This window comes from Oryzias melastigma, linkage group LG22 (genome assembly GCF_002922805.2).
Source record: "Oryzias melastigma strain HK-1 linkage group LG22, ASM292280v2, whole genome shotgun sequence".
Classification (NCBI taxonomy): domain Eukaryota; kingdom Metazoa; phylum Chordata; class Actinopteri; order Beloniformes; family Adrianichthyidae; genus Oryzias; species Oryzias melastigma.
In genome coordinates, this window is record NC_050533.1 from 4,344,590 (window position 1) to 4,365,161 (window position 20,572).

Here is a 20,572-nt window from a genome sequence, read left to right on the forward strand (position 1 = left end):
GTTATACTTAAACGGCGTTAGTCCCAACACTGCTTAATACCCATGATGGCAAAAAAAAAGCAATAGCTCTAGCAGAAGCGCCTGTCGACCGTCGCGGAAAAATTCGCGTCTGGTGTGACCTGGAGAGCGGAGCGGACACCGCGCGCACTCCGCCACGGGCTGCTCTGTGGCGCTTCCGCATCCAGTGTGACCCCGGCGTGAGAAAATCCGCGATTAATGCGTCAAAAAAATTGTCGGCATCATGCACATGTCAAATTAACGTGTAATTAACGCGACAAATCTGACAGCCCTAATATATAGCCCTCTATATAATATATATATATATATATATATATATATAATATATTATATATGTGTGTATATATATATATATCTATATAGATATATATGTATATATGTATGTATGTATATATCTATATAGATATATACACATATATATATATATATATATATATACATATATCGTGCCCTGGCACTGCTGTTGCGCAGCCACTGCACGGCTTTACCACTGGTGCCACAAGCAGACACCCGCGGCTAAACTACTGTGCAGTTCAAAAAATGCTTCCGCGCGTAACGGCAGCCAGATTTTGTACTGCGTGTATGTGCGTCTATTCCGCGCCCATATCTCAGTTGTTGCACTACCAGTCCACTGCTAACAGCGTCTGTACCATGGGTATGACATTTTTTTCGTGCTCCAGCCGTGATATGGCCGTGAAATCCAGTGGGACCGCCTCTTAATGACCAAATCTGCTGGATTTTTTTTAAAAAAAGAATAATGATCTTTGAACTGGAGTAGGTCTTATCTGAAGTTCATGTATCAGGAACATATTTTTAAGATGTTTTAATTTTTAAATCTATATAAATGCAAATGTAATTAAAAATATAGATAAAGAATAAAATTGAATTTTAGATGCAGCTCACAAGTGAGTCGTGTTATTTTTAGAGGAGACTTATGTGGTCCTTGGTGTCGGGAACAGGTTGGTGACCCCTGGTCAAAGGCAAGTTGTTGAGCGAATGGAATCAAATTGACTTATACCATTAAAAATTAGTTTTTAAATGAAATAAACTGATATTTGATATTGGAAAACACCATTTGGGTTAAGACACGGTAAGTTTATTTTACTATGATGTAAAAAAAAAAACAAGTCCATCACAGCAGATAACATACATGTGATGGCAGCAAAAACTGATCAACAATCATGACAGCCTAATGTGTGGAAACACTTTGAATTTTACAGACGTGACCATACAGTGCGGTAGAATGTTCTAATAATGTTCATTTGGTCTATTTTGATGACTTTGTGCTGAACCCATGAAACTAAAATGTGAACTGATTTGATGTTATCTCTCTTTTACTTTTTTGTTTGTCAAATATTTAAATAAATACAAGGAATCTGGAAAACTTAACCTGCACTGTTCAGTACCAGGTATTTATCTCTGAGTCATACTGGTGGAAATTTTTGTCTAAAGATGTCCTGGATTGATTTCAGGTCAGTGAATCGGATCGTCAACCTCTTATTATTGTATGAATCAAATTGTTATCATTTTAGCATAATAGACTGAAAAGTAAAAACTGTGTATTTTAAATGTATGGGTTGCTTTCTTTGTTTTGTTACTTATAAATAATGGTTAGATAACTGAAATGTCATTTTGTAAATGATCATCACAAACACTGACTAATATTAACTCGTTCTAGTTTACAGTAGGTGAAGCTGACAAGAAGATCCACTGTGTAGTTGTGAGGATTTGCATTCAGTGTTGGAGATAACTCATTGCATGTGTAATGTTTTGCTGAAACTACACAGTAGAAGGCATTGCTATTCCATTTTTAATGAATATTTTATTCATTAAAAGTTTAGTAACTTGATTTTACTACTGACCAGCATAAAGCACCAACACACAAAAATAACTAAAATCATCTTTCAGCTTGTTTTGTCACTTTTTAATTACCTTAATCCAAAAATTAATTATTAAGCAAGATTCAGACCCAAACATTGTGTTCCTAATAAATGGTTGGAGTTGTTTTTATTTACAGAGCCATTGGCTGTCTGTCCTGTTGATGTAAGATGGATGGAGTGATCCAAAACTTTTTTTGGTGACATTTATTTTACTCTTTTTGAGGGTCTCTGGTTTCTGTTTGGGGTTCTGTCTTCTCTTTCTTTAAAGTAGATGATCTGAACTGACCTAAAATATGAAATACTGGGAGCAGGACTATCAACTCCTAATCTAAAAGTGAACTAGATTTGATGTTGTATTCTATTTCTCTGTGTTTTACAAATAAAAAAAACTTACAAGTATTAGAGAAGTCATGCAACATGTTTTAGTTGTGAAACAATAACACTGTAAAGTAAGTGGACACTTATAAATAACAGTAAATGTAACTTGTATTTAGTAATACGTTACATTTTTAAAGTAACTGCATGAATTTGGAAATAGAGCCTACCAGAGCGCACCTTATCTAGTCAGAAGGGGGCGTTACTACACCTCCACTGTCATATGGACAGGAAATCAAAGCAACTTGTAACTAAGTAAGTAACTTATGATAGAAAAACTGCTTGATTTTGTTTTGAATTAGTTTTATTTTTTTACTTTACGTATAGCGTTGGATCATCTGTCTTCATTTTGATCTCCTTATCATCAAACATTCAGTTGTTTCTACTGCGTTCTGATGTTTTAGCTTTTCTCTGAACATTCACTTCAGAAAATATCAGATTTATTAGAACTTTCCACATTTCTGTATGGGAAGACCGGGTGAATGTGTCTGCTGAGCTGTAATCTGCAGAAATCTTCCCAAACAGGAAGTGGAGTGCTTGCAGGCCCTGGCCCCGCCCCCTGTTTTTTCTAGGAAGTGTTATTGTGAAACCCAGTCAGAGCTGCTCAGCTGCAGAGACGCCAGGAGGTGAGTGGAGCAAGAAACCTTCACTTTAGTGCATTTTTGGTTCTTTGCTCTGTAATGTAAGCTGATTTTTCAGCTAAAACTGACCTAACTTGTGACCTAGTTTTAGCACAGTGGTTGGAGCGGTTCAGCGTTCAGTGCAATCATGTGATTCATTGTGTGGCATGGTTTTTTTCCTCTTCTGCAAACGTTGTTTCAGCAGTCAAACTTTTGTTCCTTCAGGTCAGCAAAGATGGCCGAGCTGCTGAAAGACCAGGTGTTCATGGCCTTCACCACCCATGCGGCCATCGTCACTCTCAAGCTGCTGTTGATGGGGCCGCTGACTGGATACTTTCGTATCACCAGAAAGGTGAGACACTCCCACACTGACAGCTGAAACACTCGTAACTTCTGATTGTGTGCACAATTCACTAAAATCTTAGGCCCAGACATGAACTTGGCTCTCACTAAGAATACCTCCAAGATGCGGATCAAGTCGGAATTTTTTTGTTTGCGATTAAAAATCCAACAGTGGAGCCTGAGCTGGTCTTTGTGGCAGCAGCTGAACCCTCAGGAGACTGGAAACTTTGCCAAAAAAATCTCAATTATTCCAAATATTTTCAACTTTCTTCAGTTTTCTATGGAGGTCCGGAAGTCCAAATAACACCAACAAATCACTCAAGGCAAAAACATTTTAAAGATCAAAACTATGATAAAAAAGACAAAAGAAATGTATATATTTTTTTTAAAATAGCATTACATCTTAGAAAAAAATAAATAAATTCCAGAAACCAAAACTATAAAAACAAACAAAAAAAAAAACAATTTGAGAAAATACAATTAATTTCAAGAAAACAAAATGAAATGTTAAAAATGAAACACAATGAGAAATCAGAAAAGTTAGGTACTATGGGACATTTCTGATTGGTTGATGATATCCAGTATCACTTCACATCAAATAACTTTGGCTTGAAATGATGGACAAATGAAAACATCCAATCAGAGATATTCAGTTGAACATACATTTTCTGGTTTCTGTAAAAAAGAAAAGTATATTTCAGAATGCAAAAGTAATTTACAAAAATCAAAATGAAATTAAGAAAAAAACAAAATACAATAAAATGATGATTTTGATTTCATTTTTCTAACATTTCATGTTGTTTTCTGGAAATTTATTTTTCGTTTTTACAGTTTGGTGTCTGGAATTTTGTTTTCTTAAATGTAATGCTTCTTTTTTTTAATTGTCGTGATTTTTAAAATGTTTTTGCGTCGACTGATTTGTTGATGTGATTTGCACTTCAGGGCCACCGTAGTTTTCTGATTAACCTGCACGCAGAGCTGACAAGACAATTTTTGGATATGAAAGTATTACTTCTGGAAAATGCTAAAGATTCTTAACAACTCAAGAAGGTGGTAAAAAAAAGACAGTTTTCAAAGGTGTACATAATCATTTCTAATAATTTGTAAACTGTTGGTTGTATTATTATCAAGATTACTTTTTTTCCACCTGTCTTAAGTATTTATCGTTAGTCCATCCGGATGAACGGGAATAAACATCTTTGAGAAGCTGCTGACATAAAAAGGTTATGATTTTTGCCCTGAATGTTTTAAACTTTAAAGTTTTTTTAAGGTACTGCACTGATAAGAGTGGCCTTTAGATGATAGTAATGACTTCACCATTTTCCTCTTGGAGAAGACTTGGAAGTGATTCAACATTCAGCGTTATGAGAAATCCATTTAAAATAGCAGAAAAGGGGTAAAATGCTGAGATGTCTGCATTCTCCTGCTGCGTTTGAGTGCACGACCTTCACGTCCGACCGTTTTCTCTCTACCGTTTCAGTCTTTTGTCAACGCTGAAGATGTACCTGGGAAGACGGCAGAGGACAAAAAGAAGATGCTGAAACCCAACGAAGACGTTGAGAGAGTTCGAAGGTGAGATGACTCCTCGCTTCCATGATGAACTGATTTACAAAAAAAAGATAAAATAAAAGTCGTCGCTGTCCTCTGTCTGCTCGTGCCGTCCCGGCCAGAGCTGCATGTGACAAATTCATGAAAAAACTTGGTTTTATCTCCCTAGCAACCATTTTATTTTTTGGTTGCCTGGAGGTGACAAACAGGTTGATGTCATTTTTAGAGGAATAAGCAAAAGTAAATTTTTGAATGTCCTTAGCAACTGAGGTTTTCTATGTTAATCTCATTGTATTGTATGTCATATCATTTTGTTCTGCTTGAGCCAACAGTTCATATATTATACTTTCAAAAGTTTGCAAGCTCAACACACTAACCTTGTTTAAAGTCTACAAACTTTGAAACCAACATTGTTCTTCTCTAGTAGCGTCCGAATGATCAGTAAGTTATAGCTGGTCTTTTAAAACCTCTAGGAGGAGTTGGGAATGTGTAGATGATAGTAAAGGTTTTTACTTATTTATTTGAAAATTCCAAATAGCTCCCTCCTCCCAAGGTCAAAGGTCAATAAGGTTCTGGTTGTAGCTTTAAAAGTGGCGTGAGTGTGACATTTTGTGAAAAGCTGTATTTTTCGAATTTTGGACAAAATTGTGAAAATTTCACACTTTGCTACAAAATGGCCACCAAGCTCTAGGTCATTTTTTGGTGGATTTAGATTTTTTTTTTTAACCCTATAAGAGATTTTTGCCCCATTCTTGTTTTTTTTGTACATTTTCAACCACTGTGATGTCATAGTTTTGTTTTTGTAAATTATTTATTTTTTGATGGGAGGTTTGCTCCCTATGCTCAAAATTCATTTTCATAAGGTACCAGAAGTGTGCAAATTTTGGTGAGTTTTTGGACACAAATTTTCCTCGAAAACCACAGTAAGAAAGAAGAATTTCTAAATCAATCTGGTCCTTGCAGTCCAGGACGGATGCAGGTCAGAATCATGAACTGTTGGGGTGTTTGCTATCTGATTGTACTTTTGCCAATCAGGAGTTTCCAGTTCAAAATCCATATTAGCAAAGTCATCTTAACCGCTTTTAACTGTATGAAAATAAATATGTTACTTTATGCAACTTTTTCCTGAATTAGAAAATGACTCAGCAAATTTCACAGGTCGCTGAGTCTCAATAGACTGGATCTATGATCTTTAGATGGAAACATTGTCAAACCTGCTGAGATTTTAACATCCTGCTTGCATGTTTAAACTCATCGTGTGAGTTATCACCTCAGCAATCAAGACATTCAAGACAATCCAGAGAATTTGGTCTTCACGATTGTCTTCACAGTTCAGTTTCTCCAGTCTTTTTCTGGGAACTCTCCGACACTGAGACACCAGAAACGGTCGTGACAGAGAAATCCTGCGACTGATCAAACAGGAATAGTAAAACTCCGGGTTTCCTGTGCGTTCTCAAAAAGGTTTGACAGCATTAAATAAATGAACTTGGAAATATTATATTAAAAAGCATGAAAAAATCTTGAATTTTGATGTCTCAGCCTTAAAAAATGTGCTGTTTGAAACATTTCTTGTCGAAAATGTAATTTTTCAATCATGATTATTTCGATCAATAAATGGAAATAAACATGTATTATGCATCAAAACGGTGAATGCCAACCACTAGTTTAAAATAAAAAGGAAGCGTGGTAAACCATCACAACACCAACCACAAACAAAAACAGAGGAAGCTTCAGCTTTGATCATAAAACGGGAATACACTGTAAAAAGTGAAACATTGAATCAATTAACAAAAGCTCTGTAGTTCGTAACATTTAAAATTATTGCCAATAGTTATCATCATATTTAAATATCCAGTTGATGGTTACTTTAATAACATTTGATAAAAACTAATATTTTTCAATGTAACAAATTACAGAGCTTTTGTTAGTTAGTGTTTCACTTTTTACAGTGTTCTGTAAATGAATAAAATGGGAAATAATTAATATAATAGGAAGTTGGTCATAAAAAATCTGAAATTTAACTTGAAAAATGTTTGACATTTTCTTGTAATGCAGTTCTTTGTTCACCGGCTGTTGCATGAAAGGTACAACTCAAAACATGAAGTTGTTGAGGAAGGAAGCACATCCTGAACGTTTACAATGACTTGCATTTTTTTTTAAAGGAAACTATCCAGCGTGTAAATGTTTGAAATGACCCGTGCTGCACTGAGCTGCAGGTGAGGCGCCTCTCGGCTCGTGTTTTGGCCTCAGGGAGAATGCGTGTTTAAGCAACAGACTGGTTCTTCAAGGTGTTACGGCGCATTTTTCACAGAAACCAGTTGTTCATAGATACTAATCAAATACGGGTGGGTGTGGTTCAATCAGGAGCACCTAAAAGAATGGAAGGTTTTTAAAGATTTGAGGAAACTGCTGGCAGACATTCAAGGTCAAAACTGTGCTGGAAGATAATCAACCGTCTTTGGGATTGCGAAACTTTGCATTTTGCATGGTAAATAAGCTGCAAAGCATGAAACTCTGCTCTCTGGTGTTTGTAACCGCAGCTACAGAAGGACGCAGAGATTTTAATTTCTTGCAGGTGCAGTGAGCACTATAGATGAGCGATATGTATCGATATCGGCTGATATTTGCATAATTAGAAATTATCTGTATTGGCCCAATATCAAAAATTCCACCAATATATTCCACAGATGTTTTTCTTTTACTTTGTCTGGGAGTTACAGCAGGAGAATTACTCTGTTTTCCAATCCCAGAGTGCGTCCTACGTCAGATGCTGGATACAAATGGGGGAGGGGTACAAGCCAGAGGAAAAGCTTTGGCTATTCAAGCAACACGTTCTTACTCCCAACTCGTCATTTATGAACGCATGGTTTGAGTCCCCTCCACGCCACTTTTTGACGTTTTCACATTCACCTGTCTTGCCACGTCGCGTAAAATAAAGCGGCTGCTTGGACCGCTAACTATGTTAACACAAAGCTAATGGACCGTTGACTATGTTAAAACAAAGCTAGCAGGTCACTTAACTATGTTAAAAATGAAGCTAGTTAATCGCTAACTATGTTAACACAAAGCTAGTGAACCGCTAACTATGTTAAAACAAAGCTAGCAGATCACCTAACTATGTTAAAAATGAACCTAGTAAATCGCTAACTATGTTAAAACAAAGCTAGTGAACCGCTAACTAAGTTGACACAAAGCTAGTGGACCGTTGACTATGTTAAAAATAAAGCTAGTGAACCGCTAACTATGTTAAAATGGCCGTGGTGCAGGGGTAGGGTGGTCCACTCCTGATCGGAAGATTGCGGGTTCGACTCCCGCCTTGCCCGCCCATGTGTCGAAGTGTCCTTGGGCAAGACACCTAACCCCGAATTGCCTCTGGTGGAAGGTTGGCGCCAATGTTCGGGAGTGGAGCCTCCACCAGTGTATGAATGTGTGTGTGAATGGGTGAATGGGTCTGTGACTGTGAAGCGCCTTGGGCCCTTGAAGGAGGGTAGAAAGCGCTATACAAGTATACGCCATTTACCATTTAAAACAAAGCTAGTGGAGCATTAGCTATCTTAAGTTATCGGACCAAGCTGCCTATGCATTTGGCCCAAAGCTAAAGCCAAACAAAAATATGTATTTAAAATGCATCTTTGGAGAGAATTGGGGTAACTCCAACTCGTCGTTTTTTGACCACATCTGCCTGTCTTGCCGCATCACATGACATAAAGCAGCGGCTTAGACCGTTAGCTATGTTAGAAACAAAGCTAACAGATCACTAACCATGTTAAAAACAAAGCTAGTGAATCGCTAACTATGTTAAAACAAAGTTAGCGGACCAAGCGGTCTGAGCTTTTAGCCCAAATCTGAAGCCAAACAAAAGAATTATTTGAAAAGTATCTTTGGGTAATTCCAACGTGTTGTTTTTCATCCACATCCACCTGCGGAGAACACATTTCACACACTCAGGTGTGTGACAGGTAATGGGACTCTAAGTTTGACTTTAAATACGACCCTTAAATATAGCCACCAGTCACAGTTGAAAGAAAATATCTGTATCGGCCAAAAAAATGACATCAGCCCATCCCTAGTGAGCATTATGTTAGAGACCATCTGATTTAACCCTCTAACTCAACCATCAATTCTGGCTGAGCCATTAGAACCCATTTTGGACTTTGGTATAATCTAGTCTTGGAATTGCATGCCAAATCCCTCAGCTCTGACAAGATACCTCATAAGTAAAACAATAAAACGAGGGTAAAGATCACCTAATAAATCACTGATGATTGAAATGTCCCGTTTCTGTCCCGAAGGTGCCACCAGAACGACCTGGAGAACATCATCCCGTTCGTTTTCATCAGCCTGCTGTACACTCTGACGGCACCGCCACTTTCCACCGCCCTCATCCACTTCCGCATCTTCACCGTCTCTCGCTTCTGCCACACCATTTCCTACATCCTGGCTCTGCCTCAGCCGTCCAGGGGTCTGTCCTACGTTGCAGGAGTGGGGGCCACCGTCTCCATGGGGGTCCAGGTGCTCCTCAAAGTTCTGGTCCTGTAGAGACGAGGTGTTTCATTCCATTCCGAACGTGCACATTCTCTGTACTGCTGGAATTGTTTGGGGCAGTAAAGCTTTCTCTCAACTGCGTTTGTGTTCATTTGGGATGGATCCGCATGCAGCAGAACTAATGTGCTTAAAAGTCTGGTCCAAACTCCAATCATGCAGCTGAACTTTGGAGCCGTTTAGCTTGCTGGCTGCGTAAAAACACTCTGCAGGTGGCAAAAGCAGCCAAACATCCACATTATTTTCTGCTCAACAGATTCGTCTGGATATTTATGCTTCATTCTGATTATATTTAATTTGCTTAAAATGCTAAAAGATAAAATGCGCCGGCTCTGAGGGGATTACTCATCGTTTTACCTTTATCTGCTGTGTTTGTGTGGGTGTGGAGAGTTCAGTCATTCTCCCTTTGATAAAGCACATCTCCTTTGATGTAGCTGCTATAATGATCCACAGTTTTCCTGTTTGTTTCCATCACTGCAGAAAGACATTAGAATAATGTGGATTTCAGCTCTCACAGTTCTCTAGACATGAAGAACTTTTTCTGTTTGGTTTTTTTTCAAACTGAGCTAAAAGGCCTGTCCATAAAAAAAGGTCAGTCTAAGAAGAAGTCAATCCTTTGGTGCGAACTAAAGAGTTGTGCAACAGCTAGTTGTTTCCAACTAGTGGAATTGCAGTTAGGTGAAAGGGAGAAGATCAAAGTCTTCATGTGTGAAGCAACAGAGAATTTAGGTCACCTGAGAGTGATTTCTGACCCTTTAAAGCCCCACTCTGACCATCTGTTTTCAAATCGTTCTCAGTTGTCTTTAAGTCATAATTATGCTACTTTTAGCCAAACTCAAAAAAACCTGTTGTTGTCTAGAGTAGTAGTCCTCAACCTCTGGGCTGCGGATAGAAAAAAGAATACCGTATCTTCCGTTTTTTAATAGATTGGCCAGGGGTGCGACTTATACTCAGGAGAGACTTATTTGTATTTTTTAATGCATAAATAGGCTCATATTTTCGTTATTTCCCCCACCTACAACCAGTTGCCTTTTAGCGATTGTTTCCCACTAACAACCTCTAGAGGGCACTGTGGGTTTGTGTGTCAGTATTTGCTTCTTTCTGCTGACAAACGCAGAAGAAGAAGAAGAAGAAGTGACGTTCAACACAATCGTTGCTCGGAATCTTATCATTCTCTTCGTGGACGTTATGATGTTTTTCTTATTTTCATCGAGACGTTTTTGTTGTTTTTATTTTTCTCTCCTTGGACTAATGCGGGACAGTTAGCCATCAAACTGGGTTACAGAAGAGCAGCTAAAAACACGTCATTCCGATGCAGCTCCTGCAGGCTAGAAGGTAACCATCGCAGTAAGAAAAAGAAAAACACTGAAAAACCCAGACATGGAGACGTGATTATACATGCTTTTGTGGAGCTCTTTAAAATAAATAACTTCTCAACATCTTCTGTGTATTAATGAGATATACAGTCAAAGCCTCCATCAAGTAGCAATGAGGCTAAATGGTAGCATCTCCACACGCAATGGGAGCGTCTAGTTTATGAACACATTTTTGGACTAGTATTGAATATTTAATATGACGCACGTCAAAAGAGGCGGCGGACTCGAATTTGATGCATGAATCGCGTTCGGTGACAGATCCAACATTACATCGGGCTTGTTGAATTTAATCATAAATGTTGGATTTTTGTCGTAAAAGTGCGATTTATACTCCAGAGCGACTTGTATGTTTTTTTCTTGTTCATTTACCATTTTTTTTGCTCCTGCGACTTATATTATAGTCTGGAAAATACGGTAAATGCGCCAACTTAATTATTTCCGTTTACTTTATTTTTTGATTATGAGGCAAGTTTTATTTTGGAAAACTGACAGATTCTGTTCACAACATCCGTCTTGGTCATGTGACTTTAAGCGGCTAGTTGTATGGCTAACTGGATTGCTAAGCTAGTAGCCAAAAGCTAACAAAAACCAAACAATAAAACGTTTTTGAAAGTTTCTTCGGGGAGAAAAGAGTCAACTGAGAAGCTGAATTATTCCGCTTTTGATTACCTTCTTCTGGATTTAGCACTATTTTTTGATATAAAGTTTCTTTTTAGCACATTTTATCTTTTAAACAAACTTTTTAACAAACTTTTGGCATTTTTCACTAATGAAGCATGTAAATGAGCATTTATGTCATTACTCACTACTAATCTGCATCTATTATATATATCTGTCTTACATCAGATAGGAACTAAATTACACCTAATGGTCTAATTGAATGGTGTTTTTTTAAATCTTGCATTCTTTTCTCATTTGCCTTCGGAACGCTTTTTAATTATCGAGAAATACATGAATAGCCCGCTCCCTAACATTATTCTCGACACCATGGGGGTACGGGCCGTGATAAGTCACTTATTGATTTGATTGAGCTGAAACATGAGAGCCTCAAGAAGCCTCCAGCCATACAGATGTAATTGAAGTCAGCAAGCTGCATTTATCTTGATTATGGTCCATTTGGTCCTCCAAGGAATAGGTAAGTACCAGCTATTTGTCAAAGTCACAGCCGGAGAAGGCAGAAGACAAACTCCTATGTAAGTCATCAGACTTCCAGCTATATGGCTTCCTGCGGAGTTGAGGAAAAAAAATGTATGTATGGCCTCAAACGGAACCCAGTTTGGGGACTTTATGGAAGAAAAGATCTAATTTAATTAAGCCTATGAACACAATTTTTAAAGTGAACATCAAAACTGATCATTTGTGTTCTTTTAATACTTTTCAGCATTAACTTCATGGAGGACTACATTTTTTTAATCAATATATTTTTCTTGAACCAGTTTAAGAATAAACAAAACTGATTGATTAGCATTAATACCCCTCACGGCTTCAAGGTCCTCCAGGATAATCCATCAATCATCTGTTGTTTTAATAGTGAGAAATTCCAACAAAAGAGAAAAGAAAAGAAATAACCAGAAAATAGAAAACATCTCTTGATCATTTATTTCCAAATGTGAGTGAGACGGCTTTGGAAAAGCTCCTTGATGGCTCTAAATGCATCACTTCAGAGAGGATTAGTATGCCTCAGCGCTTCCTCTGAACTAGTGAAAACACACCGAGGATTTGCTAATTGCGGGGTCACATCTTGCACAAACAATTACCCAAAGGGAGGGGAAGTGGGGGCGGGGGTGGACACAAGGCGGTGATTTTTAGAGATGAGTGAAAAGAGTTTGGGTCAAAGCTCAACCTTAAAGAGTCGAGGCAAATGTTCAAAAACTTTCAGAAAAAAACGATTTCACGCTGGAATGAGTGAAACTCACAGCTAAAGTAGTCGTTTTTTTAGGATATAAAGTTTTTGCATGTTTTGGATCAAATGAAACGTTCTTCCCAACCCAAACGTATTAATAAAAGTGTTCAAATTTTCCTATTTTGGGATTTATTTTGTATTTATTTATTTATTTATTTAACTTTCAGAATTTTACCAGGATTTTTTTGTATTTTGCAATTTTCTTATGGTATAAAATATTTGATCAATTTACATATTTTCATGATACAATATTTGTGCATTTACCATTTTATTTGGCATTCTTTGAATATGCCAAGTATTTAATCTAACGCATTTTCAGGAGTATAAATTTGAGGTTTTTTTCATAGTTTATACTCATTTCTGTTTGTGTTTATTTTTTATTTTTTAGGCATAAATATATGATGGAGTATTAGGGCCACTTTACTAAGAAAATTTTATTTTTAAAATTACAACTTTAAATCTTGTAAAATTACGAGAATAAAGTCGTATATTTATGACTTTAAAAGTTATAGCCTAAATTTACGACATTAAGTCTCGTAAATTTACGAGACTTAAAGTCGTAAATTTACGAGAAAAAACTTGTAAATTTACAAGATTAAAAGTCGTAAATTTACGAGATTTAAAGTTGTAACTTTACAAGAAAAAACTCGTAATACTACATATTTCTTTTTTTGTGACCCTAATACTCCGTTGTATAAATACGCTCTTATATTTGTTATTTTCCCAGTAAACACTGCTTGTCCTTTAGCGGTTGTTTCCACTAACAACCACTAGAGGGCGATGCATCTTAACGGCAGCGGCAGAAGAAGTGTCGGACAAACATGGAAGAAGAATGTTTCCTCCTAAACTTTGATATATTTTTTTATACAGATCAAAAGATTAGTATTTTTTATTTTTTTAGTTATATAGATTTGTTTTGAAACGTTTGACTTTTCCCCCAAAAATTTGACTTATTCGCCAGCTAATACCATTATCTTGTTTAAATTTTTATGATAGTTTAGTGATTTGTTTTCAAAATAAACATTTTGAACTACAGTGCAATTCTTTTTTGTATTAACTGATTAAAATTTACTCTCAAACTTGCCCTTTGGAGCATAAAATTGACCATTTTCAAAGTTATTTTGCATTTTTCTAATGTTTTCTTGAGCTTTTAAAGCTTTAAGACAATCATTTTGTTGTTTTAATCTCATAGTTTGTTATTTTTTTAGCATTGTTTAACTTCTGTAGAATGTCATTTAGCATTTTATTATTATATTTTAACCAATTTTAGCCTTTTTTCTGTCATCTTTACTGCTTTTATGAACATTAAGAGAATATTGTGGGTATTTTAGAACCCATAACAATTATTTTTTTTGCATGATCACTTTGATTACATCAACAAGATCATAAAAAATTAAGGAAAATATGTAAAAAGTTACAATTGTGTGGTTTTATCAAACATATTTAGCTGAAAAATTACTTGTTATTATGAATCACAATCACAGTAATAAACCTTTCTGATGAGTTTACAGAGCAGAGAAGGTTTCTAGAGTACGAATCCCTCTCTGAAGTGGACGGGGTGAACGTGTCGGCACAGCAGCCGTCACACGCCGCTGCAGGAGACCTCACCAATTAAACGTGGCTGAAATGAAAATAGTTCATGAGTGAAAGATTGAGGAAGCCAGCAGCTGAAAGCAGCCCTCCTAATCTGCCGTCCACAAACAAATATCCCCGTCTGTAAAGCACTTAAACGAGGCCCCACCACTGGAAAGGATCCACATTAAAGTTCCACTCTCTGCCTCTGGGTCCCTGCTGGAGAGGAATAGTAATGTGGTGAGAGAGCAGGAAATGGACTGCTGAGAGCCTGTGCACGTGTGAATGTGCATGTGTTCGGAGGGAGTGTGGCACCTTAGTGCCACCTGGAGGCTGAACGGCGTCTTGAATCATATTGTCATGAGCTGTTCTGTGCGTCTCTGTTGCCGGTTTGAGGCGACGCTGTGAGTCTCTGTTAACCAATCCATGTCTGCGGCGCCTCATCGATCGCTGTCACAGATCGCCTCTGTTCCATCGACACATTCTCATTCACGATCCCCCACAATCGATGCCTGCTGAGGTGAAGCGTCACCCATCGACGGGCCGTGTCATCACATGATGGGTCGTGTCTAAGCTGTTCCTGCAGAGGTTCATTCAGCATCCGCTGATTGACTGCTTTAATCAAGCAGGCGGACGTTTTGCCTCATCTGCACCTTAGTTTGTTTCTCCTCACCTGCCTCCTCTCAGCTCATCTACATCCGGTACTGCTCATCTCAGCAGATCCTGTAAACGTAATCTTTTATTTCACGTGTGTCAAAGTCGAGGCCCGGGGGCCGGATCCGGCCCCCTGGGTTATCATATCCGGCCCTCCAGATCATTTTATTTTATTGTTATTAATGGTCCGATGTTATCTTGTGCTTATTTCTAACTTCTGTAATTTTGACAAAATATATTTCTATGGAGGGTAAAATATTGGAAGTTATTTAGGGTTTAAGTTGATTTATTCTGGAATAATATTCCTGCCGTTTATTATTCATAATTATGTTAAAAAGTTGCAGTTTTAAAGTTTTCAAAATTGGCATTCTGCTAGTTTTTTGGACTATTTTGCCATTTACTAAGATTTTTTTAGACTGTTTTGGAGTTTAGCTGATATTTCAGCTACATGCTAGCAGTTTTGGCTAGCCTATTTTATTTTTTTTTTGTTTTTTGTTTTTTTTTTGGCTAATTTCAAATTTACTATTTTAGCTGGCATTCTGTTAGCTTTTTGGACTATTTTGCCATTTATTAAGATTTTTCTAGACTGTTTTTACTCATTTAGGCCTTTCTTTTTACATTTTTTAGTCTGTTTCGGCGTTTAGCTAATATTTCCGCTATACATGCTAGCTGTTTGGCTAATTTAGGTTTTGCTTACTGTTTTAAAAGTTTTAAAAATTGGCTTTCTACAAGAATTTTGGACTATTTTGCAATTTACAAGGATTTTTAAGGTTGTTTTGGAGTTTGGATAATATTTACACAATTGCTGTTTTGGCTAATTTAGGACTTTTTTAGTTTTTTAGGATATTTTGAAGTTTAGCAATTTTTTCAGGTACATGCTAGCTGTTTTAGCTAATCTATTTGTTTTGGCTAATCTGGCATTTAGCAAATATTTTAGCTGGCTATCAGCTTCACCTTTTTCAGCCATCAGCTTCAGCGTTTTTAGCTATCAACACTAGCATTTTCAGTCAAATCAGCTTACAGCATTCACACTAGCATCATCTCAGGTACTGATATATATCTAGTACATAATTATGTTAAAGGGTTGCAGTTTTAAAGTTTTAATAATGTAGTTTTACAGTGTTCAATAAATGTTTATCCCGTTCGCCCCACGATCTTTTGGATTTTGGCCCCTTGTGCGATTGAGTTTGACACCCCTGTTTTATTTGATCAAATTCTTCTTCAGATCTTTCAACTTTTTTCATGTTTACATATCATAGCCTCCATTCTTACAATGCATGTCACATCCTCTCCACAGCTTAAATGCAGTCAGACGTGAGGAATAACATCACATTAAGAAGAGTTACTGAGCTTTCACAGTGTGATTCAAAGCCTCAATATAAGACAAAGATCCTGCAGTAAATACTTTTTTATTGCAGTAAACAGTGAAGATACTTTTTAAACGCCTGTAGTCAACAGATTAACTCCATTGCCAAGATGTGTTTGTCACCATGGCAGCATCGATTTAAAAACTACACTCCAAGCCTTTCTACAACAAATATTGGAATGTATATGTCTATATGTTAGACTATTAGACGAGTTAGGGCCTCAATCTTTCAATCAATTCGATCTTTAGAGTTAAAACAAATGCCTTCGTTAAGGTGAAATTCTGTATCTCTATAGCAACCACATCTGTCTTGTGTTTGCCCCGCCCACATTTTTACATTTTTAACAGGAGAACAACAACAGGTGTGTTCAGTACAGCTTTGACACATACACCTGTTTGGGGGGTTGACCCATGCGGGTGCTTTAAGGTGCATTCACACCGAACGCGACAATTTGGCGATATCGGATCGATACCTAAATATCGCAAATCTCGATACCAATATGAATATTTTGAATGCTATTTCTCTGCTGAGATCTTACAGGGTGAGAGTTGTGAGGCAGCGACTCAGCTGGTCCTTTGTGCAGACACACAAAAGTTTCAAACGAGTGGAAATATCGAAATCTCGATCCGATAATAACTTGAGATCGATATTATCGATATTCCCGAGTGATCCGCCCAGCACTTGTTTCCATTGGAGTTTTGCAAAATATGTCATTTTCGATACACCTCGAAAACATTTTTTCAATAAATTCAAGATTTTTCTTCACTTTCATGTTTCGATTAGGCGAATTTGTTATCCCAAATCCAATATGCGATTAGCCCAGAGGTCTGCAACCTGCGGCTCCAGAGCCACATGTGGCACTTTTATCTCTCCATAGTGGCTCTCTGGCTGATGAAAAATAATATAATATATACTATATACTATATACTAAATAATATAATTAAATAACAGTATTTTTAATTTTTGTAATTTAGTTTACCAAGGAAGTTTAGGCTATTTTGGAGTCTAGCTAGTAATTTAGCACCAAGTAAGCGTTTTTTTTTTTTTTTTTTTTTNNATTTATGTTAATTTGGAGTTTAGCTAAAGAAATTATCAATAAGCTAAAGTTTTTGGCTAATTTGTTATCTACTGAGATGTTTTAGGCTAATTTAGAGTTTAGCTTCTAGTTTAGCAACAGGCTAACATTTTTGACCAATTTAGTTTACTGAGAAGTTTTAGTCTGTTTTGGAGTTTAGCTAATAATTAAGCAACGAGCTAGCTTTTTGCTAATTTGCCATCTACTACGGTAAAAGGTAAAAATGAAAAAATATCCAAAATTTTAGAGATGCTAGTTTCTTTTTATATGTTTGCTTTTGGTTGTGCTAAAAATAGGAATAATTTATATCTAAATATATATTTTATGGTAATGAATTATTCAAATTTCCTAAAGGCTAAAGTAAATCTGTGTGGCTCACTCTAGGATTCCATCAGTAGAAAACTACTCCAAATGGGTCTTTTACTGTGAAAGGTTGCCGATCCCTGGATTAGCCAATAGAAACTGCTGTCTGATTTCCTTGTTGCTAGATCTGGTTGCCCATTTTTCGTAAAGGCAGTTGTGTCTAAGGCTTAAGTCAGTCCTCGAGGGTCGGCCTCCTACTAGTTTTCCAGAAATCCTGCCTTCTCTGCTGCTGATTACCTGGATCAGGTGTGTACATCCAGGTAGTTTCTAATATATGTGAGAAAAATCCCCTACAATGATGTGGATGCGGGTTTTGACAGTCTTTTTACCCATCATCACCGCTCTTCAGCTGACATCAAACGCGTTTCCGTGACATCTGAAAATCCTCCTTTTCCACATAAAAGGTAATTTGTGTGACGCGTTGCTCTCTTCCTGCTCGGCTCAGCCCCGGGAGAGGCGTGATGCAACGGCGCTCGGGTCTGCAAATGTCAGCCGGTGATGGGAAGTGAGTCAAATATCCTCCACCTGCGCTTTGTTCTTTCATTCAGGGGTGGTGAAGGGTGATCAGAGCCGTTCTCAGGCTGTCAAATGGAAAATAAACACGCTGCTCGAGTTTGCATGCGCTAGAATGGACCGACATGAACCGCATTGAGACGAAATCTGCATGAATGAAAGTGAATGATGTCTGATTTATGCTATTTTAACTACTATTTCAGATGCTTAGGAAAACTGCTAAATAAATACAGTTGAAGCTCAGACATGATTGTTTTTATGACATTTGTCTGATGCAGACTGCAAATATTAAAATGTTGAAAAAGAAAGTGACTTTTCTGAGAAGCTGATTCAGTTTAAAAGCATTCCAGGACATTCGTAAATACACCTAAAACTCATCAACTAATATTAACAAAATATTAGAAAACTTGTCTCTGTCACTTGTTACAGCTGAGACCGTAAGTTTTGTACTTTTGGAATGTTTTTCTGTATCTGTTTTCTTTGGTCTTCTTCTGCAGTGGAACTTTTCTGTCTTTGTTGTTCCTCCAGTTTGTAGATTGATGCCCAAATTGTTCAAGAGAATCTGGCTACAGAGAAAAAAAGGGTGCTCAAAAATGAATAGCGGTCCCCCTGTCGGAGCCGGCCGCGAAAAAAATATAGTTTTACGGTTTCTTCTCTCTTTTATCGACCCTTTTAACCTTTTTTTTTCTCCTTGTCACTCTGTCACTGAGAAAAAAAATGAGTCTTATTTGCTGGGTTTTGCTATTTTAGTTTGGGATTGGTAGTCTTATTTTGCTGGGTTTTGTTATTTTAGTTTGGGATTGGTAATCTTATTTTGCTGGGTTTTGTTATTTTAGTTTGGGATTGGTAGTCTTATTTTGCTGGGTTTTGTTATTTTAGTTTGGGATTGGTAGTCTTATTTAGCTGGGTTTTGTTATTTTAGTTTTGGATTGGTGGTCTTATTTAGCTGGGTTTTGTTATTTTAGTGTGGGATTGGTAGTCTTATTTAGCTGGGTTTTGTTATTTTAGTTTTGGATTGGTGGTCTTATTTAGCTGGGTTTTGTTATTTTAGTTTGGGATTGGTAGTCTTATTTAGCTGGGTGTTGTTATTTTAGTTTGGTATTTGTAATCTTATTTAGCTGGGTTTTGTTATTTTAGTTTAGTTTTGGATTGGTGGTCTTATTTAGCTGGGTTTTGTTATTTTAGTTTGGGATTGGTAGTCTTATTTAGCTGGGTTTTGTTATTTTAGTGTGGTATTGGTAGTCTTATTTTGCTGGGTTTTGTTATTTTAGTTTGGGATTGGTAGTCTATTTTGCTGGGTTTTGTTATTTTAGTTTAGGATTGGTAGTCCTAGTTTGTGGACTTTGTTTGTTTGTTTTCTTTAGGTAGTTTTGGTTAGGGGGAGCCACTGACTCAGACGGTCCACATGGCTGGTCAACAGTTTCCATGATTCATTTTATGTTTGGCCAAAGAGCCACCATGGAGAGATAAAAGAGCCACATGAGGATCTGGAGCCGCAGGTTTTAGACACAGAGGTGTGACATAAATTGGGGGCTCGTCCGGGATTAATTAGATTTGTTTAGCCTTTGTCCAGGGTTGATTGTGCTTATAACAGTTCTGGTAGCCTTATGTGATGATATGTAGCTTTTGTATTTGCCTGTTTTTTTTTTTGTCTTTTTTTTGTATTGTTTGATTGTGTTAGTTTGTTTGTACGAGTTAATGATTTTGATGTTTGATTTTGTTTTGGCTCCATATTTGGAGAAATTGGATGAGTCCACAAAAGCTAAGCTACTAACATTATGATTTCTATATTCCAAGTAGTTTTCATGAAAAAAATATTGCTTTAAAATATCTAGAAAATTCACTTCAAGCATGACAGTAAAACTAGGACAAAACTGTTGTACAAAACGAAGCATCACCTAAAATACTCCAGTTTGCAGCAGTTGTGATGCAACACAATCATGACTCATCAGAAAACATTTTGATGGTGTTTGTTCCTGTGTGTTCAGATGATGATGTTTTGACAGAAACGCCTCTGCTGTTCAGCACTTTTGCTTTAGAAACACTAATTCTAGCAGAAAGACTGATTTATTGAGGCTTTCCAACACATGAAGGTTTTCTCTCAGCTATCTGCTGCCATCTGATGGTTCATCTGAGCGGGTAACTCTGTTCTCAGTTCTGGGTGAAAACTCCTTCATTTCAGGAGATACACACAAACATCTGTCTGCTACGTTTATTATTAATACTTAGAAAATAAAAGAACTGGAATTATGTTGAAGTAAATAACACATTTAAACATTTTAATTTGTTTGTGCTGTCAAATCTGACCTTCTAAACATGGAACTTCTCAGTCCGCTTTCAAAAATGTGAACACCAAAAGGTTTTGGATCAGGAAGAAGGATCCAGAATCTTCTCCTAATTCAGGCTTTATGAAAATCCTTAAAT

At 37.0% G+C, this 20,572-nt stretch overlaps 1 protein-coding gene across 2 annotated transcripts; it reads left to right on the plus strand.

Annotated features, from left to right (window-relative positions):
• The first annotated feature begins 2,783 nt into the window (after positions 1-2,783).
• Positions 2,784-9,407, plus strand: LOC112148981 (microsomal glutathione S-transferase 1). 2 transcript variants are annotated; one of them, XM_024276405.2, is made up of 4 exons: positions 2,784-2,899; positions 3,119-3,245; positions 4,716-4,807; positions 9,076-9,407. In XM_024276405.2, exons 2-4 carry the CDS (start codon positions 3,129-3,131, stop codon positions 9,320-9,322), a joined length of 456 nt encoding a protein of 151 aa, XP_024132173.1. In that variant the 5' UTR covers positions 2,784-2,899; positions 3,119-3,128; the 3' UTR covers positions 9,323-9,407. The 2 variants fall into 2 exon arrangements, with proteins under 2 accessions (XP_024132173.1, XP_024132182.1); XM_024276414.2 differs by having other exon boundaries at positions 2,871-2,899; positions 3,096-3,245.
• Positions 9,408-20,572: the final 11,165 nt, after the last annotated feature.

Bases quoted from the DNA above. Each gene is read 5' to 3' on its own strand.
- LOC112148981 (XM_024276405.2), top strand. From the start codon at position 3,129: ATGGCCGAGCTGCTGAAAGACCAGGTGTTCATGGCCTTCACCACCCAT. The intron at 3,246-4,715 runs GTGAGACACTCC...CTACCGTTTCAG, and splicing joins ACTTTCGTATCACCAGAAAG to TCTTTTGTCAACGCTGAAGA. The intron at 4,808-9,075 runs GTGAGATGACTC...TCTGTCCCGAAG, and splicing joins GACGTTGAGAGAGTTCGAAG to GTGCCACCAGAACGACCTGG.